Below are 26779 nucleotides of genomic sequence, written 5' to 3' on the forward strand. Positions count from 1 at the left end.
GATTTTCAAAATCGTTGGAGATTTTTCCAAAGTTAGTCTACATACAAAGTTTCATTAAGCTCTGATCATATTTACTCAAGTTATCGCGTTCAAAATGTCCAATAGTAATTATTAGTGCAAAGGGCAAAAACTCTGTAAATTACAGTCGAATCATGCTGATTTTCCAACTCGTCCGAGATCTTTCAAATGTTAGTCCACATACAAAGCTTCATTAAGCTCGGTTTATATTTAAAGTTATAGCATTCACAAGGAACTATTAACGAATGTCATAATGACGCACGACTCACGACGACGTACAAAAGACTATCGCAATAGGTCACCATGACCTACGGTCAGGTGACCTAAAAATGTTTTGACATGAGAAAAAATTGCTACAAATGTACTAAAGTCTATAAATGAACTGAATACATTTATATGAAACATGCATATGATAAAAACTGTAAATAAAATTGTACACGAAATTGCTTTAAATTCAAAGTCAGAGAGAATTGCATATTTTAGCAAATAAGAAGGGTACGTGATGTTTATTAATGGACATATTTAATTTGAACTAAAGAAATTTAACTAAAGAAAATTTTCATGCAAATGATTATAAGTTTTGATAGAAAAAGAAATCTAAAAACATGGTCAAATTTGGCTACCTCTCATCTGTTTTATAACTTTCCAATCACTCAAAAATGCATAAAATTATAATAAGGGTACAGTGTAATGATAATTTACTGTTCGGTAAATTAAAATAGGTATGGTACCAGAATATAACAAGATTGTGTATACCATAAGTTATATGGATGGAATTTATTACATATTACATTATAAATATACATCAAATTCTCACAATAATGTATAAATACAAGACATATATATGTGACGGCGACTGACAAAATGGGCCCAGATGCGGCGATTATGACGTCGGAATAAATGACGTTATAAAGTTACGCACATTTTTTGCCGACGTCACCACGTGTATTTGCGGAAACTCACATTAAACTACGTTTCATTAAGCCCGCATTTTATGTATAAATTTAACTACCTGTACAGTATCAATACATAATATGAAGGGTAGACTGGTGAGTATCAGGTGATCAGTATATACATTTAGGTACTTTCTAACAAAAATATAAATAAATGAATAAAGATAACAATTAATATATTCATGGCAAATCAATCAAAGATAAGAGTGAAGCAAATCCTGATTTATCTCAATTAGTAGTTAATGCAGGTATTCAACTGAAATTCCAATATGCCACACGTCAGGGGATCCGGACAAAAATATTTATAAATAAATTTAATATAGTTTAACATTTTTTAATCTTATCTAGCAATATTGTTTCTTCACAGATATTCTGGAAATTCCACAGGCTTTGCTATTTCACAAGTTGATAATATTTTGCAATACGTCCTAACATTTAAAATAAAATCAAATTTCTTGTAGAACTATGCGACGATGATAACAAGGAATGCAGTATTTATAGTGGACGTCGGTATAGTTCAGTACTTATGCTGGTCACATCCTCTTCCGATTAGGCTAAAGATGTACTCCTGGCACGAGTTTTAGCCATTTTTGCCTGGTCTCCGGACGGACACCAAACATGGCCGGTGTGGCATTTTCATTTGTGACCGTTATAAAGTGTGACATGTGGCGCATTGCGCATGCGCAAGGCAAAGATAATGGCATAGTTTAAAACATGGATTGGCAAAGCTCTAGCAGACGAAATTGTGTATTACTACAACGTAAATATGGGAAATGTGGACATTCTAGCCAATATATGTAATAATATATGGTGTTTACATAATGTAAGACTTATATTTCCTAATAAAATGTAAGTAATAGCATAAAAAAACCTTTAATACTGTAGGCCAACTCTCATGTAAATTATAGAATGTGATAATGATACCATATCAGAGAGCCGTTTATGATACAAATTTGAGGATAATTAATTGAAAATACATAGAAGAAATATTGAGATAGGTGTTTGATATGCATGCACATATCCCATCGAAGTTGTCTTTATAACAACAAACATTACAGTGTAAAAATATGTCTTTTGTGTGACCAATTTGTTAACAAATGTACATAAATGTATATGCTTTGAAACTGTGACATAAAGAATTTGCCCTTCCAAATTCAAGTGTCATCCTGACAATATACAGACTCCATCCGTTTTCAAATGTGACCTCCACAATATACAGACTCCTCCTGTTTTCAAGTGTGACCCCCACGATATCCAGACTACCCCCGTTTTCAAATGTGACCCTCACAATATACAGACTCTTCCCGTTTTAAAGTGTGACCCTCACAATATACAGACTCTTCCCGTTTTAAAGTGTGACCCTCACAATATCAAGACTCTTCCCGTTTTCAAATGTGACCCTCACAATATACAGACTCCCCCTGTTATGAAATGTGACCTCCACAATATCAAAAATCTTCCCGTTTTCAAGTGTGACCCTCACAATATCCAGACTCCTCCCATTTTCAAGTGTGACCCTCACAATATACTGACTCTCCCCGTTTTCAAGTGTGACCTCCACAATATACAGATTCCCCCGTTACGAAATGTGACCCTCACAATATCCAGACTCTTCCCGTTTTCAAATGTGACCCTCACAATATACAGACTCCACCCGTTTTCAAATGTGACCTCCACAATATCAAAAATCTTCCCATTTTCAAGTGTGACCCTCACAATATACAGACTCCTCCCGTTTTCAAGTGTGACCCTCACAATATACAGACTCCTCCCATTTTCAAGTGTGACCCTCACAATATACTGACTCTCCCCGTTTTCAAGTGTGACCTCCACAATATACAGACTCCCTCCGTTATGAAATGTGACCCTTACAATATACAGGCCGGTGGATGGCACTCTCAGACAGCATCGGGGACGTTTCAAAGTTACGGTGTCCCGTAGAATTTCATAATCGGCCGCATATCCTTCACATATCATTTAAGCATCGTCCAATATCCGGCCGGGAATCGAACGACAATCACATGTACATCGTCCAACATTTGGCCGGGCCTGGGGTACAAGTGTCCTTCGTTGTCCGTAATCTACTAAGGCGATATCCGTACGATGTCCAGTGAATAGGTCGGTTATCGCTCGGACATCATATGATAATCGGCCAATTCAGCATTAGATATGTAAGGTCGATATTCACTGCCTCACCAGCCCCCCAAAAAATCTCTTTGGAAACAGACGTTGTATGATTACCGCACAGCCTCCTTTTCATGTAAATTATGTCGGACAAATTTTTTGACCGGTGTTGTCCAGTGTCTGAAAATGGCCCAAAACCAGCGGTGTACTCCCGATTACCCCCTATCTCCGGATACCGACCGATCATTGTGACCAAAGCACTAATTTTGATGACATTATACAGTACATGGTGCAGGGAGTGGTCAAGGGACGAAGATGATTTATATACTTTGTACAGTTTTGTGAGGATCCCGCACACCAACTCTACCCGGTCTTGTTAAATCACTCATCAATGCTGATATCTTAGGGTGAAACATTATTTTTTATTTCATCTACACCATCTAGAAAGAGCTTTATGTAGAAAAAAAAAACTATTTTAGAAACCACAGGGGTCTGAGAATTAGTTACAAATTATATCAATTTTTTATCTGTGTACCAGAGTGTACATATATTGGTTTTAGGGGTCTTGTAATCAAGATAAAAAAACCTGGTGGAACTTTTGATCCAGAGCATTAGGACCTCTATATAGTGATCTATTGGCAATGTGGTGGGTTCAAATTGATATAAATTGTTACTAATTCTCAGAACCTTCTGTTTGGAACGTGTTTTGCGTCTTTTTTTTCAATCGTGTGTATTGCAATTTCTCTTCACGTTTTTTATCCGAAATATATATAAAGTAGAACTCTAAAAATGGGTTTAGTTCTTGGGTTGTCTAGCAGATATATTGAAAGGAAAGAGTCTGAAATGTAAATGCGATCAATCCTTTCTTAAATTTGATTACTCCATCCACAGGTTTTTGTTTTATGTGCCATATTGGGTCAGTATACTAAATCCAGAAGTATATCTACATGTTATAAAATTTAAAATGTGTGAATCGGAGAATTACGAACACTTCCTGATTCACAATTTAAGAAATCTAAATAGTTGACTTAAAACACACATTTAACAAAAAAAAAAACAGTAAAAGACATACATCGTTTTAGTGCTTTAAATGTTGATCTGATTAAGAAACACAACAGTTATAAACTGAATTGCCTTTGTTTACCATAATTACTTCCTTTCCCACCACCATTTCCTGAGTGCTATATATGTATAATATATACTGTGACCACTTTGCTCGATCCCGAGTGCATGTATGAACTGTCCAAGTCATATCGGATTTAAAAAAAAAAAAAAAACAAAAAAAAAACCCATTTAACAAACCAGCACACTACAATCAGATTAAGAACAACTGATACAAAAACAAGATGGATCGTGAATGTATAGATATAACAATATAGATCCGTTTAATTGTATATTATATGCCGTATTGTGGATGAGATAGAACGACATTATTCCGGTCATACGGAAAGGAACATAGTGAATTGAAAATATATATTACTGATTACCAATGTAATCAGCCTACACGACTGATGTTTAGACATGTACAAAGTGGTGTGCGAGGGTGATATCGATGGTGTCCGAGGGTGATCGCAAAGAGATCGGAGGGTTCGGGCTCGATTCACTTGTACTTTGAAAACCTTATCTAACCCGAATATGATGTTCCATACATTAGTCTTTTTTATTTAATCTACATTCAATTTAGTTTTGACGGTTTTGTTTACATCATCTATTCGGACTTCGCCAATTCTTAGCACATGAGCGCATACGCATGCATGTGCATGTAGCTAAAAGCTGTTCATGCATAAATGTAACATTATTTGACAGTATATGTCTCATCGGTCACTCCATTTATGCTATTCATATACCAACAATCTAGTTAAAAGAATCTGGAAGCATATACATGTACACTTTAATCAAATGCACAGATCTTTGACTTTTTAAATACGAACATACAAATCAATATCATTGCATAAAATTTTCCTGTGGAACCACGAGTATAAAAAGATATCATTGGCGAACCAAAAAAAAATCCAAACCATGTAACTAAATCACACGCGAAAATATTTTGTTACACATAGCACGCAGAGTTTCACCCCGTCACATCGTAGAATTAGATTGTTACATGTACGTGTCACAGATTATCTTGCATTTTGATAGAACGGACAATGATGTAGTTTCATGTAACACTGATCGAGTTAACCTTTTTTAAAAATAAATTACAGCGGTGTTAAAGACCAGTCCGAAGCATAGTCATACGCACCTGTATGTTTTATGTAACGTCATTGGCAGCCTTGTGAATTGACGTCAATGTTCATGACGTGATGATTTAACGTCGCTAATTTTGTCATTAATGAATCTACATGTTGCCTCATTCAAAGTCGCATATCTATTATATGCTTTATCCTACGGCTTTAATATTTTGTAAACGTGATCTACACACCATGAAGTAAACAACAAGAGGCCCAAGAGGCCTTGACGGTCACCTGTGTGCTGCTACAGAAAAGCATTGCAAAGTTGGTTCAAATCTGTAAAAAGTATTTACGGTCACCTGTGTGCTGCTACAGAAAAGCATTGCAAAGTTGGTTCAAATCTGTAAAAAGTATTTACGAATTAGAAAAATCTTTAAAGTTGAACCTTTTAGAATTTTTTTATTTTTTGTTTTTCATTTTGATAGTGTATTATGTTACCAAACCTTATGCTTAAAATTCCAATTTGCTTTGCCAATGTTTAAAACAACAAAACCAAATAAGAAGTCAGTAAATGTCAGTCATTTCATAAATTTCACATTTTAATCTATAAAGATTATTTGGTTCCATCAAATCTGTGAATTCCGAATAAGATTTTTGAAGTTTTAGCCTATTTGACCCCTTTTGGCCCCGCCCCTCTGGCCCCTGGGGGTCAGCCTGAGGCCTGGACAAATATAGATATGGTGTTAAATTCCATTTCAGGCTAATAATTCTAACCCAGTTTGACTAATTTCTGATGAAAACAAAGCAAATAATGTTCATAAATGTGTTTTTCCTATATAAACTATAGTAAATTTGACGCCCTACCCAGGGGAAAATCTGAGATCCCAGGGCGATGAAATTCACAATTTTTGTAAAGGGCCTTAAGACCTTCCAATCTATGAAGAGTATCATGTTCCATCAAATCTGTGAATTCAGAAGAAGATTTTTGAAGTTTTAGCCTATTTGACCCTTTTTTGGCCTCGCCCCTAAGGCCCCTGGAGGTCAGCCAGGACCAATATGGTTATGACGATAAAATGCTATCTTAGGCTAAACATTCTAACCCAGTTTTACTAATTTCCTATGAAAAATAAGCAAAAAACATTCATATATGTGTTTTTTCCTATATAAACTATAGTTAACTTAACCCCCTCCCCAGGGGGAAACATGAGACCCCAGGGTCATATAATTCACAATTTTTGTAGAGGGCCTTGAGACCTTTCTTTAACCTATGAAGAGTATTTGATTCTACCACATCTGTGAGTGGAGGAGAAGATTTTTGAAATTTTAGTCAACTTTACCCCTTTTGGCCCCTCCCACAGCCCCCTGGGGGGTGGGGGTCATATAATTCACAATTTTGATTGGCCTTATGCCTTAGAAGGTTTGTGCAAAATTTCATTGAAATTGCTTCAGCATTTTTTGAGAAGGAGTTGAAAATGTAAACTGTTTACGAACACACGACGGACGACGGACGACGACGGACAAAAGGCGATTAGAAAAGGTCACTTGAGACTTCGTCTCAGGTGACCTAAAAATGTGAAAAAATGAAAATGTGATTTTTCCTCATCTGGGCCCATTTTGTCAGTCGCCGTCACATATATATAACACAATTGCAAGTACAATGACCAAAATACAAGTAGAAAATTATATATAGTTACCAAAGCATATAATCTAGTCTTTCTCTACTATCTTATATATCACTCGAACTTCAACACAAAGCCTCTTGTATCACTTGACCTGAAAACATAGTTTCCTGTATCACTCGACCTTGAACATATTATCACTCGACCTTGAAAACAAAGTCTGCATATCACTCGACTTTGAACAAAGTATCTTGTATCATTTAACCTTGAACTCAAATCTCCTTATCACTTGACCTTGAAGACATAGTCTCCATATCACTCGACTTTGGACAAAGTATCTTGTATCATTTAACCTTGAACATAAAGTCTCCTTATCACTTGGCCATGTCCCACACCTCAAGTTTAGCAATAGCTCTAGTGGCAATGATCAGAAAAAGATCATGAAGACTTGTGTAATGATCCCATTTTGACACTAATGGGTCGACAGCTAGTACGACGGGTCGGTCAAGTCCTGAGTACCTGCGGACAGTGTCAATCACTACATGTCCTGTGACGTCATTATCCGAGGCACTACATATCCCAACATTGCCTACAACGGGCAGCTTCACTGTCTTAGTGGTTATTCGCGAATTCCCTGCTTCAAAACACTTAAGATTAGAAGGTATGTAGTCTTTTGTAGAAAACAAAACAGCTACATCTTCAAAGTTGTAACCTTCTAACAATTTGTTATTGAGAAATCTTCCAATGGCTTCTTCAAAATCTGCTGTGTTGGTTAGAGAGACATTTTTGTGGACGACCTCCTGTCCCGTAAACTTATGGACATTTGCAATATTGGCAACAGCGGTTATATATTTGGGATCTTTTGAAAACATTGTGGCGTATTTGGCTATACAGTGAGAGTTTCTGATAATCTGGTTCAGCTCTATTTCTTGTTCAAAGTGATTCAGGATGTAATTCATGTTGGCTCCATTAGTACTACGGTATGTGTGTTCTCCGTAAAACATCCAGAAGATGCTGTCACTATTTGACCTCTTTATCTTCTGCCAATGATCTTCCAGAAGTTTGAACCACTCCATGTCTGCTGGATCTTTATTGGCGCAGATTAACTGTGCATCATCAACAATGATGTACTTGAAAGTCGGACGCGTTCCCAAAATATCCTTTGGAATCAAGGCTGTACAGCATTTCATCTTTCTGAAAATAAAAAATAGAAAATCAGATCACACTGTGAAACACATATTACAATCAGTATTTTTTATCATATAATCAGGGGAATTTTGGCAATATACAGGGGAACAACTAACTTTTCCCTAAATAGTACAGATCTCAGAACTCACCTTGCCTGATGACAACTTGGAAGGTGCTGAGTGAGAAAAAGAATTTCCTCTCGCTTAGCCCCATTATTGGACAGCTTGCGGATCAGTTGATGGGCTATGAGAGTTTTGCCAGTCCCAGGAAATCCTAAAAAAAAAACGAAATTTCTCTTTAAATAACATAAGAAATTCATTTAACTTATTTTCAAACTACATGTACAATAAGCCTTTTGATAAGAACTTAGTACTTAGGGTACATTTGCTTAGACATTAATTTCAATTAGCACAAAACAACAGGAAAACAAACAAAGGACAGAATATGTGTCAATGCTAAATATTAAGAAAATATATGTATAAAGAAAAATTTAGTAGAATTATTACCCAGAAAGGTTTTCATGGTAGTGTTTATTGTGAAATAATTATTTTTCTTAGTGCATTAACTTCCATACAAGTTTTACCCCAACTTTTATATGGCACAACCGGACAATAATCTAGTAAATGAACAAAATGCGCCACAACTAGCTGGAACCAGCTAACTATGGTGTCTTAGAAGAGGTAACAGGTAACAGGTAATGGATTTCGAATTTGACCAATATCCAACCAATTTACGTCCCCACGAAAATTCATCTTTTTAATGAATGTACAAAAATGTCAGGTAAGTGTGAGCATTCATAGGATGATAAGTATACCCTGCCGCAAAAATGTATTTCAGGGAGTTTGATAAAAGATCAAGTTAAAGCATTAGTCGAAATGTGTTGTTCAAACTAAGTTAGTTTTTCCAATCTGGTATACATATATATAGACTATATCTACAAACGACTAATTGATTATACACAGTACAGGCCTAGGTTAGAGTGTGGGCTATATTTTTTACTGTAATACCGGTATACTTCTGTAAGGGGTTCTCCATGAAATTGTAAAAAATTTATAATACACAAAAGATGAGAACAACAAATATATATTGTACAGTATAATATCTATAACATCAAATAAATAGCCCTGGTGCTGTGTATCCAGTCAATGTAGTGCTCATGTGTACCTTTTATTAGCAAGCGACGATTTCTGAATGGTCCATTCCAGATCAAGTCAAACTGGCTTAACGTAGCAATATTGAGCAAATGGGTTCCTATTCGGTTGTGCAGTGGAGATGGAAAAACACTGGCCATGATTGTCAGACATCTCAAAAGCATAAACAACTTGCCCTGGTTCATCTGAACAAGAAGGTTGGTATGTCTTGCCCTACTGGCGATAATTCCGTCAATCTGTTGCTGTATAGGTCTGGAATAGTTTACAACCCCAAACAGAATTGTAACAAACGGTTGACAGTGTTTAGACAGGTTGATCTTTATGAGTCTTGCCATTTCTCTGTTGTATTTCTGTATTGGTGACATTTGTTCATCATGTACATTTACAAGCGAGATGAAAATTGGCATTCGTCTCTCAGTGAGTACAAGGAAATCAGAGATCAGACCTGGACAGCTATTTACACACTTGGACTTTTCTCTCAGGATACTGGCAAAGTTTTCTAGGATAGCCACACCCTCATCTCCAGCGAAAACTCTCTGTAGTGTAACTGTGAAGCCCTTCATTGAATCCCCATACTGCTTGTTCAGGTTGTCCAGCAATGCTTCAGGTGTGAAACGGAGACCTTTCTTAGCTGTAACACAAAAAATAAAATATTTGGGTTTTTTAAGATTTTTTGTCCGTAGGTCCGACCCCTAGGGGAAGAGGGGAGAGGCTCAGAAGGAGGAACTTTGATGAAATTTGGCTTTAAAACTCTACTTCTCCTTAATCCTTGAGTAGATTTCAACCATATTTGGTGTGAAACATTATTTGGGGAGGAAAATCATATTTAATACAAATGAGCCAGGTCAAATCCCTAGGGACAAAGAGGCGGGGTTCCAAAAGGAGAACTTTGCTGAAATTTTACTTTAAAATCCTACCCCTCCTTAACCCTTGAGTGGATTACAACCATATTTGATGCGAAACATCATTAGGGAAAGCTACTTCACAGACCCATGCAACATTCTCTTTTTCTTTGTCCCTTGGAACATCTTTTTAGACAATTTTAACTGTATTCAGATTTCAACTTCTGTAGAAAGGGCAAATAAACACTTGTGTCATGATGCATATATAAGTTCAAGTGCATTATCATGAGATATCAATTATTAACGATAAGAACACCAGACTCAATGGTCGTGAAACATATAATGACAATCAGAAATTCCAGGATGGCAGCTGAAAGTGAGTGACTGATCTATCATAATGAATCGCTATATATATATGGGTCAAGGAAGTAATATCAACAGTTATTTTCCATATAACACTGGATCCTTATAGACATATGTCTGTAGGATACGAATTACTTAAAGTAGTAAATATAGGGCAAAGAAACGAAGTAATTTTAACAGTGTAGACAAAAAATTGTCAAATTTTCGAGGCGATCTGCCCCTTTGTCAATTAGACACAAGAAGAACAAATAAAATTACATGTTAAGGACGATCACGGACGTAACACAAAAACATAAACAATGAACACATATACAATATACAGATAAACTAAAGTGACAATATTTTTGCTCTGTTTGCTGTTTAGTATGTACATGAATTTGTATCTTACTCTTGAAGATAGTCTGTTGGATCTCCTCTGCACTACCTGGTACCTCATACACTTGTTCAGGACCACGGATTTTCACTTGCTGAAATCTTTCAGTGACGCCGAGATTGTCATCACTCCAGTTCTCACCTGAAAATTTGAATTCAAACACAATCCTAATGACATATAAAAGGAAACATTATATTGACTTATCAATAGTTTCTGAGAATTTGTATATTTGTAATGATTTTCAAGCAGTTTCATGTGGAAACAGATACTTTAAATTCTACAATGTATTTACATTTCAATAGAGAGTCGGGTAACAATTATCTACCTCCTTTTGCATTGGTTCTTTAGGTACTAGCTGGTCACTGATAATTCTGTACAATTTAATTTCAAATGTTACACTCATTTCTATTGGTTAGACCATAGACCAAAAGAATTGTATGTCACATATTATTATGTCATAAATACAAAATGTTTTCGTGGGGAATTTTAAAAGCGGCACAGTCATTATAGCCACGCTGAATTATTGGAAAAGATATCAATGCGCCAGAACTCAATTTGTTTAATTCTAAAAGTAAGTAAATTTACAGAAATTAATGTCTTTAATATTAGTACCTGATTGAGTTATCTGAATTATTTTAGAAGCATTATTCTTAATATCTCTCGGGGTTATGAAGTCATAGACAAAAAACGGGTCATTAATTCTTTGCGTCTATGAAGAATGTCCTTTCGTTTTGTAATAATTATCAGTGTAACTAGCTGGCACCATAATTAGGATTCACACCAAGCCTGATATTAAGGCAGATAGATTGATATCATAATGGAGATAACTATAATGTAGGATCATTATACTAACCTTGGTATCCTTTCATCACTATCGGTATCCATCCCTCTGTAGTATACTCTTTCTTCTCTCCTTCAGCGTCAAGATATGGAGGTTTGGGGTCTGAAGAAAACACACATCCATGGAACTTGGCTACAGAAACTTCCACTACTTTTCTGGTAGAGGAAGTGTCAGGTTGTTCAATGTTATGAAAACGTACATCATAATAACGACGTATTTCATCAGGTTTGGCAAGTTCTCCATTATGTCGTATCCATAACATCATATTGCAGATTTCAAACTTGATTTTCTCTCTAATTCTTTTTTCTACATCTATATCACACAAAATTCCACAAACAACTGGTGTTTTTGTTACGCGTGGTGATTTTTTGTTTCGGTTTGAAGATTTATTCTCTCTTTCTAAAATTCCAAAATATATGCTTCCTCCATTTTCATTCTGAGAAAATGCTGAAAAGTATTCCCTGATATTTTTACAAATCTTACTGATGAGTTTCTCTCCTGTACTTTTATAGGCCTTTAACTGGACATTAGTGTCTTCATGTAGATGGACACATTCTTTTCCAAGTCGTAATTCTCCATACGTCTCGTCACAGTGTACATGTCTCACTCTCGGTTCGTACTGCTCTGGTTTTGTTATCAACAGACGTCGTTTGATTTCATCAGTCCTCACTTCCTTAATACTATGCCCTGTCGCAGTAAAAACCTTGGACTTTTGCGGAAACGTAAGCTGTCGACCATCTTTGATGTAATAGATTAACCACTTTCCCTGACCGTTCCACCATTTTGTTTGATACCAACTCTGGAAATCTCCCATTTCTCCTTGGTACATGGCCATAAGTTGCAGTTCATCCTCTACCATTTGATAAAAGCGATCTTTATACAGAGGATCATTGCTTTTATCGAGTCCACCATAATTCTGATTTTCTATGATAATGACACCACCTCCTGAATTCCTCAATGTAACTACATTAGAGAAAAAAACTGTGACTTTGGATTCTTCCTTTTCTTTTTTATCCTGATCAATGTCTATGTTTTGGATTGGGAATTTCATCCTTAATACATTATCTGCAAACATGTCATCCGTTGGATCCTCTGGTGTGCCTGTGATCAATGACATATCCTTCAAACACACATCTTCAGGAACTTCATCTTGGTTATCCAGATGGACTTTTTTCATCAATGGTTCCGATTCTGAAGCTAAAATGATTGACTACATTAATAAGACTTACTTTGAAGACACCAGGGCAATTCTCTTTCAAAGTGACTAAGTTGAACAGCAGCACAGAATGATTTAGTTACCACTAGACCATCAAATGCTTACAAATTTCGTCAACATAGCATGAAAGTTTTGAAAACATTGGTATGACAAGTTCATGCCACATGTAATGTCTACTCTAAACATATATAATTGCTGAAGCAATTCATGTCCTCTACAAATTTCAAGCATAAAAAGTATAACAGGTATCCCATAATGGGCATTACTTTTTATTTCTACATTAAATGTACATACATACTGTACACCCTAACAAGAGGCCCAGAGGGCCTGTATCGCTCATCTGGTTTGTAACGCCAAGTGATGTTCTGAATACAGGTTCATTGTTTCTTTTCAGAAGGAATTTGAATATTTACCTCTAATTCCCCTATTGAGCCCGCCCCTTCTGCCCCCGGGGGGGGGGGTCCGAGCCAAAATTTATACAAGTTCTGTTTCCCTTCCCTCAAGGATGTTTGTGGCCAAATTTGTTTACAATCCATGCAGAAAGGGTTTTGCATATATGTAATATTGCCGAGTTGTCATGCATTGTGTAGTCTATGCGGTTTTGAAGCATGCGGACGTGTTTTTAACACTCTGCTTATGTCTGAAATGTTCTGTCTGATACTTACCTGCTTCATGTACTTATAACTAATTATCATGCTCCTTTGAATATAGTTTTAACTGTATTTGAATGTGTCCACGTCATCTTTCCCATTAATTTGGGGTTACTCTAAATAATGACACGAGCTCACTGCGCGAGCCCCATCAACAAATTACTGTTGACAATGTTATTTGTCACATGACGACGCACGAAAGATGCCGCACCATTGTGGTAAGATTTCATCATAGTAGACCCCTGTGTGACCTAAAATTCCAAGAGAGAGCGAAACCACACACTTAGCCACAGTGTATAGTTATTTGATTCTTTTGATGAACATCAAAGGACCAAAGTTCTTGTGCGTTCTGTTTACCTTCAGCTTTGCTATGACATGTTCCAGGGTTGGATATTATGTCAGTGATAGTAACCCCTGGAGTATTGACGATGGATGGAAATAAGCTTACATAAATCACTTTACAATTTACTAATAACACTGTAAAATGTGAAATGTAGATGTAAATATAATGACTTTCAGCTTTTCTATGTAATTGTACCGGTAATTAAAACTCACCTAAAATCGTCAATATTGACAGATGGTGATAAACCAAAGAAAACATATCCATTTTTTGCAGGTATTGTAATTCTCAAAATGTTGGTAACTGATGGCGATGAATAAAATATCAGGGCCCAGTTTCATGAACATTCCTTAACTTTAAGGAATTCCTTAACTTAAAATTCTCCATAGGAAAGCATTACGGAAGTTAAGGATAACCCCTTATGTTAAGGAGCCTGCCTTAAAATCTGTAATACTTTCCTATGGAGAATTTGAAGTTAAGGAATTCCTTACTTAAAGTTATATGCGTCGTATTTCTCATACTCACTAATCACTAATATGTTGTTCATCACCAAAGGTTATTAACATTCTTAAAATTACAGTACTTTCAACGCATTGGTTTTAATTTTACAATTACAAATAAGAGCAGAAAATTATTTTAGCAGTACTGCCAAATATCATTATAAGTGAAGCAAAATGACTGAGTACCTATGGTCAGACCTTGATGCCAAATTGTGCTCTACAATTTCATTTCACATTTTTACATTGTTATTAATAATTGTAAAATGATTTCTGCATCTAATATTAAAGTTGTATGGTCTATCACTTTCGCTCTTTTTGTCATAGTAAAAACTGTATAGGTGCTATACACATTTTTCTCCGTCTGTCCGAGGATTAAACTTTCTAATTTTACCACTTTTTGTTAAGTTGCAGCACTGGAAGTATTTTAATTATAAAAGTGAAAAAATCTTTTTAACGTGTACACGTAAAAAATAGGCTCGAAAGATGCCGAATCATTCCGAACTCTTCCGAACATCGTCGTGACAATCTCGAAGTAACACGAGAGTTGTGACACCAAGAGAAATGTCAACAATTTTTCGTAAATAAAACACGTGGTCGACCTCAGCAGACTGGATCTACAAAGAAATTAATGCTCGCACGCACATTACAATTTTTGATACACACAATATTGAATTACGGGTATGTGTGAATTAGATGTTTCAAATACTCGCTCTGTGGACATAAACCAGCACGATTTGCTCATATTAGCCAGAAGGTAAAGGTAAGCAAACACATGTGCGCTTACGCTACTTACCTGGATCACCACGTGCAGGACGTGTGGACGTCAGTCACGTGATATGATTCAGAATTCCGACAAAACCCGAAGGTACTGAATAGTGAATATGGCGGAGATTGAAGGCGTTTTATTAACAAGAGGCCCATGGGCCTTAACGGTCATCTGACTCATGGCACAAAAAAACAAAGTCACAGTATAAAGTATTGGTTAACGATTAATATAAACAATACAAGGAACTCCTTAGTTGAATATGTAAGTTTCTGAAATAGGTAAATGTCATTTGTTGAACAAACTTGATAGCCCTTCATCCATATATGGTTGTAACCAATTCCAGGATTAATATATAAGGAGGAGTCAGATTTTAAAGCCAAATTTCAGCAAAGCTCCCATTTTGAAACTACGCCGTACTATTCCCATGGGTCTTACCTAGGTCCTTTATAAAATGTGATTGTCCTAACCTAAAGTTCCCCCTTCTGAATCAATTAAAACCCCTATAGACCAATTTTCATTGAGATCGGAGACTGAAAACAGGAAGTTGGCCAACGGCCATCTTGAAATACCAAAATCTTTACGAAAATGTTTGCATGTTGTTCGGCATCAATTAAAACCCCTATAGACCAATTTTCATTGAAATCGGAGACTGAAACCTTAAAACAGGAAGTGGGCCAGCGGCCATCTTGGAATACCAAAATCTTTACGAAAATGTTTACATGTTGTTCGGCATCAATTAAAACCCCTATAGACCAATTTTCATAGAGATCGGAGACCGAAACCTGAAAACAGGAAGTGGGCCAGCTAAAATTAAGAAAATTTGCCCTTTTGGGGCCCCACCCCTCAGCCGCTAGGGGGCAGACCAGACTCATTTATATAAAATATAATTGTGTTTCCCCAATGATGTTTCACACCAAATATGGATAAAATTCATCCAAGGAAGAAGGAGGAGTAGGATTTTAAAGCTAAAATTAAGAAAATTTCCCCACTTGGGGCCCCACCCCTCAGCACCTAGGGGTCGGACCAGGCTCATTTATATAAAATATGATTGTCCGTCCCCAATGATGTTTCACACTAAATATGGATGAAATCCATCTAAGGATGAAGGAGGAGTAGGATTTTAAAGCTAAAATTAAGAAAATTTGCCCTTTTGCGGCCCCACCCCTCAGCCCCTAGGGGTTGGACCAGGCTCATTTATATAAATTATGATTGTCCGTCCCCAATGATGTTTCACTACAAATATGGATGAAATCCATCCAAGGATCAAGGAGGAGTACAGGTTTTCAAAGCTAAAATTAAGAAAATTTGCCCTTTTGGGGGCCCCACCCCTCAGCCCCTAGGGATCAGACCATGCTCATTTATATAAAATATGATTGTCCGTCCCCAATGATGTTTCACTACAAATATGGATGAAATCCATCCAAGGATCAAGGAGGAGTAGGTTTTCAAAGCTAAAATTAAGAAAATTTGCCCTTTTGGGGGCCCCACCCCTCAGCCCCTAGGGGTCGGACCACGCTCATTTATATAAAATATGATTGTCCGTCCCCAATGATGTTTTACAATAAATATAGATGAAATCCATTCAAGGATGAAGGAGGAGTAGGATTTTAAAGCTAAAATTAAGAAAATTTGCCCTTTTGGGGCCCCACCCCTCAGCCCCTAGGGGTCGGACCAGACTCATTTATATAAAATATGATTGTCCGTCCCCAATAATGTTTCACACTAAATATGGATGAAATCCATCCAAGGATCAAGGAGGAGTAGGATTTTAAAGCTAAAATTAAGAAAATTTGCCCTTTTGGGGCCCCACCCCTCAGCCCCTAGGGGTTGGACCAGACTCATTTATATAAAATATGATTGTCCGTCCCCAATGATGTTTCACACCAAATATGGATGAAATCAATCCAAGGATGAAGGAGGAGTAGGATTTTAAAGCTAAAATTAAGAAAATTTGCCTTTTTGGGGCCCCATCCCTCAGCCCCTAGGGGTCCGACCAGGCTCATTTATATAAAATATGATTGTCCTTGGCCAATGATGTTTCTAACAAACATTGGTTGAAATCCGCTTAGCGGTTAAGGTTAAGGAGGAGTAGCGTTTTAAAGGAAAAAGTTTACGCACGACGGACGGCGCACGGCGCACGACGACGGACGAATCACGATGACTATTGGTCATCCTGACTCTTCGGGTCAGATGACCTAAAATCCAGGAATTATCCCTAGATTTCGGCTCTTTTATAGACTGACATATGGTTTGGGGGAGCTAAATCATCAAGTTAGCAATGTAGGGTCATGACCCCATTTCGGGTGGGAACATATGGATGACTCGATAACAATCAGCTGTTGAATCGAATTTCGCTGACGATGACGGGAGAAAAAAAAGGGTTATTTTAATACAAAAATATGCAACTTTAAAAATCAAACTGTAAAGACAGGGAATAGATTTTCATTTTGTTGAGGTTATGAGGGTAAAATGGTACTGGAGCACAAGTAAAAAATAATGACACATATAACTGTAATCTTACATCTTGCATTTTCCTTATTGGAGGATGTAGATCCAAATGGTCGTTTCTCCATGTTGTTCATGTCAGCTTGATTACAACAATCTGAAAGACAAGTGATCCATATGTAAGTAATGACAGGTTACATGACACATCAAACAACAAGAGACCCATGGACCTAAACGATCATCTGACAATTGGCACAAAACAACAGAGTAATACAGGAGTAGCTAACAATTACTGCAATACAAAGAACTCTAGCTGAAGCTGTGAGTTTCCGATAAATGATAATTTGACCTTAAAAGTGGGTCAAGATTATTCATTTGAATAAACTTGGTAGCCTTTATCACAGCATGCTACATGCACAATACCAATTCTCTAGTCCTCTTAGTTTTTGACAAGAAGTAGTTTAAAGATTTAGTGTTTTTGACCCTTTTGACCTTGAAACAAACAAACAAACATGGAAGCCCTTCATCCCAGCATGCTACTAGCCCAATATCTAGTCTCTCTATCTCTTAGTTATTGACAAGAAGTTGTATGACTTTAGCCTATTCAACCCCTGTGACCCTGAAGGATGATCAAGGTGATTTATTTGGACAAACTTGGTAGCCCAGACTAAGCCCATCATCCAATGCTACAGGACCAATATAGGCAAGAAATTGTTTGAAGATTTCAGCACCAGACAGCATTTCTTTTATTAGATCCATGGGCGTCTGCAAGGATTCATCTCACTTAAAAATCCTTGGCTTCTGTAATCACTTAAAAGTGTACAGTGACAGTCAGGAATATGTGGGAGGGGCAAAAATGCAAAAGGGACAAAAGGAATCTACCAATAGATTTCAGATTGATCACATCAGTATACATATATATACTTCCTTAGGACTACCTGGTAAAGATATTCTCAATAGTTTTATCAAAACAAATGATCTTTAAGCTTACATCTTGCATTTTCCTTATTGGAGGACGTAGATCCAAATGGTCGTGTCTCCATGTTGTTTATGTCAGCTTGATTACAACAATCTGAAAGACAAATAGAAGTGATCCATGTTACATACCAGCTATGACTCATAAAATAAAAATACTTTTTCAGACAGACACAGCCCTGGTTATATTCTGTGACCAAAAAGGTAATGCCAAAATGATAAAAGATATTACCATAATCCTGTTCAGGATCTTGTGCATACAATTGTGTGTATACATGTATATATAATATAACCTCTCTAAGATTTAGTGAATAAAACATACCCGGCCTACTGTACCGTTTGGTCTCTAACGACAAAAACAATATCCGTCGAAAAGTCTTCAGAGCTACAATACACAGCTATACCACACCCGGCTCTTGTACAGGCTACAAAATACAAAACAGGTAAAATGTTGTGTGATGCACAGGTGTTATAGATCTCCAAGGTCTATTATACACTGTCAAGCTTGTTCTATAGGTGTTATAGATCTCCAAGGTCTATTATACACTGTCAAGCTTGTTCTATAGGTGTTATAGATCTCCAAGGTCTATTATACACTGTCAAGCTTGTTCTATAGGTGTTATAGATCTCCAAGGTCTATTATACACTGTCAAGCTTGTTCTATAGGTGTTATAGATCTCCAAGGTCTATTATACACTGTCAAGCTTGTTCTATAGGTGTTATAGATCTCCAAGGTCTATTATACACTGTCAAGCTTGTTCTATAGGTGTTATAGATCTCCAAGGTCTATTATACACTGTCAGGCTTGTTCTATAGGTGCCAATATAATCTTAATGTAAACAATGAACGCATACAATACTATTCTATTTTTGATGGAGAGGAGAAATGTAGCTGGCTGCAGACTTAGGTTCAAACTTTGGACCTCTGATCACAAGCCAGATCATCTATTGATCACTGAGCTACCAGTCACTGATAGTCAACCAGTCCAATTCCGCTACATTCCTCCCTCCTCTAATTAATTCTTTAAGTTTTGGCACCGTAAGACACAACAACTCACAAGTTTGCATATCACCTACTCCCAATTTAATGCCTGAAACATCTAGAGGTTAGCAAGCAAGTTCACCAAACAGCTATTCCGAATTTGCATATTACAGAGTTATCTGCCCTTGCGGGTAGGTATTGATTGTGACGTCATGTGTTTGGGAGCGTAACGTCATACGTTTCGGAGAAAACGACGTTAATTGCGCTCACAAAATAATGACGTAACAATCGATACCTACCCGCAAGGGAGCTAACTCTGTAATATGCAAAGACGGAATAGGAGTCCAGCATGCAGGCCTATGGGTCTAACACAATCATCTGAAATCTGATACGTGACGAAATGAAACAAAGACATTTAAAAACTATATTGGCTGATTGCACTCATTAGGCTCTTGATGTCAGTCATGACAATATTATTTAATGTAAGCATATAATTTCATATTGAATGCCAAAAATAGCCCGTGGTCTAAGGGGGCTACTGAAATAATACCGCAGTTACCGTTGTGAAAACACTTGTACAATTTTTACAGTAAAATGTTATCATATTCAGCATAATTAACTCATCCTAATATTTTAACACATGACCTAATGAAAATACTCATAGATTACTTCCATTTTCATTTTTTTTTCTTTGCGCATCGTAAACCTGTGCAGTAATTTAACTAACTCGAGTTTGATAAACATGATATACAACAGTCACTTGTTGGGGAACCTCTATTTAATCGTTCCAAGGACGTATATGAGAAGGATAAGTCACACTGGGCAAGTACAATGCAGGAGCTTTTGTTTGTGCACCGACCGTGATGCTGGGCGATGACTTATTTTCTTTTAATATCAGCCGGCGCAGCCTTTGATGTAGCTTGCGGGTGCGAGGGTTTCCCATCTTACTCTCTGAAGCGTGCTGTCATTTCATGAGCAGTCATATTTTTTTAAACGAAAATTCAAGACATATCTCTTCTAAATCTTCCATCCTTAAAGGGACAATTCACTCAGGCTAAATCTTTTACATAACCAAGAAGCAAAATAGAGCATAACATAAAATATTGACAAATTCCACGTCATTGTTTAGTATTGTAATTGATACCGTTGTAATTACAAATTGTTGATCAATACCATTAAGCAGGTACAATATGTACGCTGTACCCATACCCGAGACAAAGTCACGCACACCAAACAAATGAACTACATGAGGAGTTAATAAAATGATTTTTTAGGAAAAATAGTTCACCTTGTAAGGTAAACATGCTACTGTCAGACCGATTTGAGCAGTTCTAGACAAAAGTTTCATTGCTCAACGTGCAAGGGACAGGGTTCGGCATACAAGACGTTCGACCATGTAACGTTAACGTTAGTCCGAATGATTCTGACTAAGCTTATCTATCCGCTTTTTATATACTGACGTGGGCGGATAGGCCTATATAAAAAGCGGATAGATAGTCAGAATCATTCGGACTAAGCTTATACAGAAATCTTAACTGAATGCAAAATGATTTTAGGAATAACAATTAAAAATATGTTAAATTCCGAGCTCTCACTGTGGTTACCGATGATTGACCAACACTGGGCACTGACAAAAAGGCTCGCATGTTTGCCGACATTTGTAAATTACCGCCATGTCTTAAAATAGATGGGATATCTAGAATGGTCGGAACTTCCGGAATCGACAATATTTACATGTACATGATCGGGAAGAAACGGGCAGGATTGGACAGGATCAGGGTAGTAGAGGATCCGGTATCCATCCGTCCGTCGTCTGTTAACATTTCCTTTATGCCTATAAATACTATGAACAGAATTAGGAAAGTGCGGTTTGATGATAGGCCTATAGGTTACATGTAAAGACTTAAAAATAGTAATTTTAAAACACATGATCTCAAAATGACTCAAAAGATTTGACCTTAAGTATTAAAAAGTTATATGTATTTTATGACAAAACGGCGTGCCATACTTAGCAAGATTATTCCCTTCTTTAATAGATAATATTTCACCCTTTTGCATCAACAATTTTGGCAATTAGGCTAACCCATATATTAAGAAACACTTCAGACTAAAACCTTTTCTATTTTTGCAAGAAAAATGATATATTTTGATTTTTGACGTTACACCATACTGTACAGCAACCGATATTTGACAGTTAACGTACATGTGAACTTTTGAACATTGCGACAGCCTGCACAAAGCCAACATCCTACTAAACCAGTTCCAGTCTGTTTTCACCAAAGAAAATAAGGACGAGCCACTACCTAAAATAGATGAAAGAAACACCAACAACTCACTTACCAACATCACTAGTAGCTTCAAGAAGGGAGATAAAAATGTGGCTGAAAATTACTGACCCATATCCCTTACCTGCGTTACATGGAAAATATTTGAACACATCATCTGCTGCCATCTGATCTACCACCTTGAAAACAACAACATAAATACTTAGGCAAAAAAAATATATAAATAATATGTCTGTTTACGGTTACCTGTGCTTATCTGTGCACTTAATTAAATAGAATAAGCCGTGGTGGTATTACACTGAGCTAGATGACACTTAGCAGTATCCTATAACCTAAAACCAGTATCAAAATGACACACATAAACAAAAAGACCAAGATTAACGAGTACACCTGATTATTGTGCAATATGTAAATGCTCCATGGAATCACAGTTGTTTAAAATTCTCTTCCTTTTAAGCAGCATATATATATATATATGTTTAGAAGAAGGATACAGACTGAAACAGAAAGGTAACACGCCATAAAGTAAGTATCATTAAAGGCCCACTACCTTTCCGAAACGGTTTTTGATTTTTAAAATGGGAATGTAAAACGAGATTGATAATTTTGTAGAGTTGCAAAAGTTATTAGCTTAACGTTATTATCACCTCCTAAACAATTTAATTAAAATAAATAAAATGTTAATTTTCATAACGCGGGTCGTCTTATGTTTCCCCCCGTCGTCCTAAATACCGCGCGGTAGTTGGCTATCACTGCGTCAGACGGTAAAACAGCGAAATGACTCTCCATTGTTATCATATATTACGCAGGAAATCTTGCATATGTTTGGTGTTGTAACCTCATCTTAGGCCATCGGTATATATTTTCTGAGGTTATTAATTGTTTTTAAGAAATCTATATATTTTGCTCCGGAAAGGTAGTGGGCCTTTAAGTTTATGGTGCGACTTTCCCTTTATATTGGTATTCGCTTGCTTTGGTTGTTTTTGTTTTGTTGCTGTCGCTTTGGAATATGATATCAACGAATATCCCGAGTCGTTTGTTGGAAAAATCTTGGACACATCATGACAAAGCTGATAAATATAAATTGCATACAATTTGCAAATTATGGAATCGTTAAATTGAGAATGATTTGGAAATCTGTGGAACAATTCAACGAAAGCTCACATTGCTATCCACACATTATTTTCCTTTTAGAACAATTGTATTCTTCATTGATAAGTACTTTAATTGCAGTGTAGGATTAAAACTATGGATCGTCTGCATAAGAACTCAAGTCCCAATATGTTTTTTATGACCTCGATGATCAGTTTTGACACCGTACTAGAAATCGGAACGTCACATAAAAGGTGTCTTGGCTGTTAAACGAATTTTCTTATATAAACCTGTGAATTGTTATCTCTGTAAAAACATTTATATACGGAATATCCGATCAAGTATCATCATATGTTAATTTTGACTTTGTTTAGTCGACATGTGTTATCCATATAATCGAAAATAAGATCACGGGAAAATTTCGAATGTATCAAATGTTTGGCAAGATACCGAATATCATATTAAAAGAAATCCTCTTTATTTAAATTCATAGAAAAAATGGAGTGTGTTTATTTCAAAAAGACCTATTTCTTCGACTTAATAAGTGAGAGGGAAATTAAAATCGCTTTCTTCTCCTAATGAGATATACAAGATGCGGACATGTGCACGCTTGTGTGTGTCTGAATGCATGTGTGTCGTACAGTATGTGTGTCTCGTACGGAGACAATTATTGGAGAAACATCACTTATAAATTACTCAATTTTTGTGAGAAACATAAACCACACTCGATACTCCAGGGGCTATTATCACTTCACTGTCGTAATATCCACCACTGGACTTCGTCTTAGCAAAAATGAAGGCTCTATCAGCGACAACGGATGAGTAGTTAATGTGGTCCTTTGATTTACATCAAAAGAATCGCATAACCGTACAATATGGTTGATTGTGTAGCTTCGAAATTTGGCATCGCCGATTCTGTAACTTTAAAGGAAGTTTCTACTGGCCTGTGGTCAGTCAGTTGTTTTCTCATTAACTGCCTTCAGTTTTGCTATGACATAGGCAAGGGGTGGATATGACTATAGTCTAGAGCATCGAGGTTGGACATATATATGAGATTTGAAAGTCCTTCATTGACTGTAAAGTGACCTCTGGGTTTTTGGTAATTATCTTGGCACGCTACAATTATTTTAGTTTAACCTTGTTATTTTGCTGATCAAAATAATATTCAGATATTTATATTATGTAATGGTCTGATATGGTTCCGATATAAAGATGTTTTAGTATGGGGTTTTTTCTCGCAAGCATTAAAGGATTTGTGCAGCCAAAATTTTTTTTTTATAATACGTCAGGATATTGCTTTGGATGAATGAAAAATTTAGTCCCACCCAACGAATCGCCTAGCTTTTAGCGCTATCGGTTGGTTTTGGTCGTGATTTACGGGTAGTGTCGACTACGGTTCAGAGATAATGAGCTAGGTGGTCACGTGGTCTTGTGATGTCAGAGTAGTCCGCGGCTACACAAGGTACAGTTGGTAGTAGACTATAAAGGTTACACCCTTGTGCACAGGAGTGCACTACGTTTAGACTACAGGTAGACACGGAGTGCACGAGGTTTAGACTACAGGTAGACACGGAGTGCACAAGATTTAGACTACAGGTAGACACGGAGTGCACTACGTGTGAACACGGTATCCACTACAGGTGGACATCGTGTCCAGGTACATTGAGACCTAGACAGACAAGGTGATGTGTTACAGTAAGGGATCGAGGAAGAATAAGTTCTTCAATTTGAGATAATACATAATTATAATTTTTAAGTGTTTATTTTTTTTAATTACAACATCTACAATTTAATGTACAGTATATATAACTATATAATACGATATTTTTTTAGTATACATGAATAAAACCTTTTCACTGCCATTCTTATCTTAAATTGTCTATATTACGTTTTCAAAAGTAAATATTTTATGGGTAAATTGCATTATATATATATATATATAATATTTGCATTAAATATATATATATATATCATTTACATCAAGCATTTTCACAAGTCAAAAACAACTTTGAATTGCAGCAAAAACCAGTCCTAATGTGCTTTTGAGACACCTTTTCTTTTATAATAAGCTATCAGTAATACAATCATATACCGGGTAATACATAGCTTTTAAACAAAAAGATTTGGTGCCTATCAATCAGTTGTCTAGCGATACCCTTTTAGATCGTCTTTCATTAAAATATATACACTTTTATAATATTTTTCTTGCTATTTTAAGTTCTAAAAGTATTGTACGTAAAAATAGCTTAATTACATATTCTTTATTAAAAACTGAACGTCTTTAAAAGATCATGCAGAATTAAATCCACTTCAAACTATATGACGTCCTCCGCTAATTGGTGGCTAGTCTACCTACAAGTACCCACCCAATTCAGCTTGTTTTGATTCTTAATTACCGGTACACACAATAAGTTTATGATCCCAACCCGCAAGTTATCTTGACCGTATATTGCGTCATGGTCCAATAATTATAACTTGTCAAACATACAGGTAAGCCACAGTATCCAGCTATACAGGTGCCTCAAGGTGACCATCGATAGATGGCCAGAGGGCAGAATCGTTGCCTTCTGTGTTTGCACGGCTTTATGAAAATGGGGGCAGTATCTTTATATAATATGTGATTTTAGAATTGTTTCTAAGGAAGTTTGTTAAGACAAACAAATATACTTTACCGTTTAAAAATCATATAGGTTCATGAGTTTGAAACACATAGTACCATTCTTATTAGATACATGTACATGCTTGATGTAGAGCCTGGGTTATATGTACACCGTTTCCCGGGTGGGGGTTAGATTGGGATGAGGTAAAAACTAGCTGGCAAAACATATAGTAAGTGATGCTGAATACACCTCAATTATTGTCATGACAGGCAGCCGTGAAGTGGAGCTGACGGGAGCTGTACATGTACAATGCGTAAATCATGCATGTCTGTCACAACCTTGAATTTACCAATAATACATGTATATATTATAATCAAAATTAATTTAGATTAGGTACTTATTCAACATTGTAATATGGTATTTTATATACATAGTCATGATACTATGTAATCAGGTTTCTGATATATGTAAAAAGCCAGTGTAAAAAAAATACATAATCCCTATTGACTAGCATTGTTGTATAACTGTACGTATTTGTGTGATGAGTACAATGTATGTATGTAGAGAGGCTGCCACCTAAGTACAGCATGCTATAAATGGACCTCCTGGGGTTGGGATAAGGTACTACATGTATACAGATGTTGTTAGTCTGTGATACACTTGACTGAACATATTGAAGGGTGCCCAAAGAAGGCCCCAGGCCCCTGGCCCCACTCTGACCAATGTTAGGTAATTTAGATTATCATACCCGTGGTATGACAAACCTTGAAATCGAACGCATACAACATGATATTTCCTACTTTTCATTAATGTATTAATCATAATAAATGTTTTATACTTGATTCATTAATGTATTAATCATAATAAATGTTTTATAATATGATATTTCATCATGAGGACTATTCTATAATGTACATGTAATATTGATGAATTATCTAGTAAACTACTATATTTCTTACTATAATTTCTAGTAAACTACTAGACTACTATTATTCTACATGCACGCATAGGTAAACTCCAGGTAAGTAGACGAAGTACATGTATCAGAAACTTGTATGAAACAGACTATAATTACACTTTCTTTGATCTTTTTACCTATTGTTATAGAATGTAGGCGTAGCGGGAACACACTGTGTGGTTGATGGAACAGTATGGAGTCCAAGTGACCATGGCAACTGCAGTCCTAGCCTAGGGGTCTACCTTTCGAGCGAGCAAATTTAAGTGTACAATATACTACATGTATGGATTGTTATCATGTAACTCACGCGGTTTGTAAAAGAAGGTCA

At 36.4% G+C, this 26779-nt stretch overlaps 1 protein-coding gene across 3 annotated transcripts; it reads right to left on the bottom strand.

Moving 5' to 3' along the window:
• Positions 1 to 2894: 2894 nt before the first annotated feature.
• On the bottom strand, positions 2895 to 22106 carry LOC138304942 (schlafen family member 8-like). Of its 3 annotated transcripts, none has more exons than XM_069245361.1 (9): positions 21121 to 22106; positions 18858 to 18960; positions 18552 to 18632; positions 17637 to 17717; positions 11656 to 12840; positions 10818 to 10943; positions 9238 to 9855; positions 8223 to 8346; positions 2895 to 8079 (listed from the first exon to the last, which is right to left on the bottom strand). In XM_069245361.1, the coding sequence occupies exons 3-9, from the start codon at positions 18601 to 18603 to the stop codon at positions 7260 to 7262; spliced, it is 3006 nt and encodes a 1001-aa protein (XP_069101462.1). In that variant the 5' UTR covers positions 18604 to 18632; positions 18858 to 18960; positions 21121 to 22106; the 3' UTR covers positions 2895 to 7259. The 3 variants fall into 3 exon arrangements, with proteins under 3 accessions (XP_069101462.1, XP_069101461.1, XP_069101460.1); XM_069245360.1 differs by having other exon boundaries at positions 21112 to 22106; XM_069245359.1 differs by lacking the exon at positions 21121 to 22106 and having other exon boundaries at positions 18858 to 21067.
• Between the last annotated feature and the right edge of the window lie 4673 nt (positions 22107 to 26779).

The sequence above is a fragment of the Argopecten irradians genome, chromosome 12 (assembly GCF_041381155.1).
Source record: "Argopecten irradians isolate NY chromosome 12, Ai_NY, whole genome shotgun sequence".
NCBI classification, from domain to species: domain Eukaryota; kingdom Metazoa; phylum Mollusca; class Bivalvia; order Pectinida; family Pectinidae; genus Argopecten; species Argopecten irradians.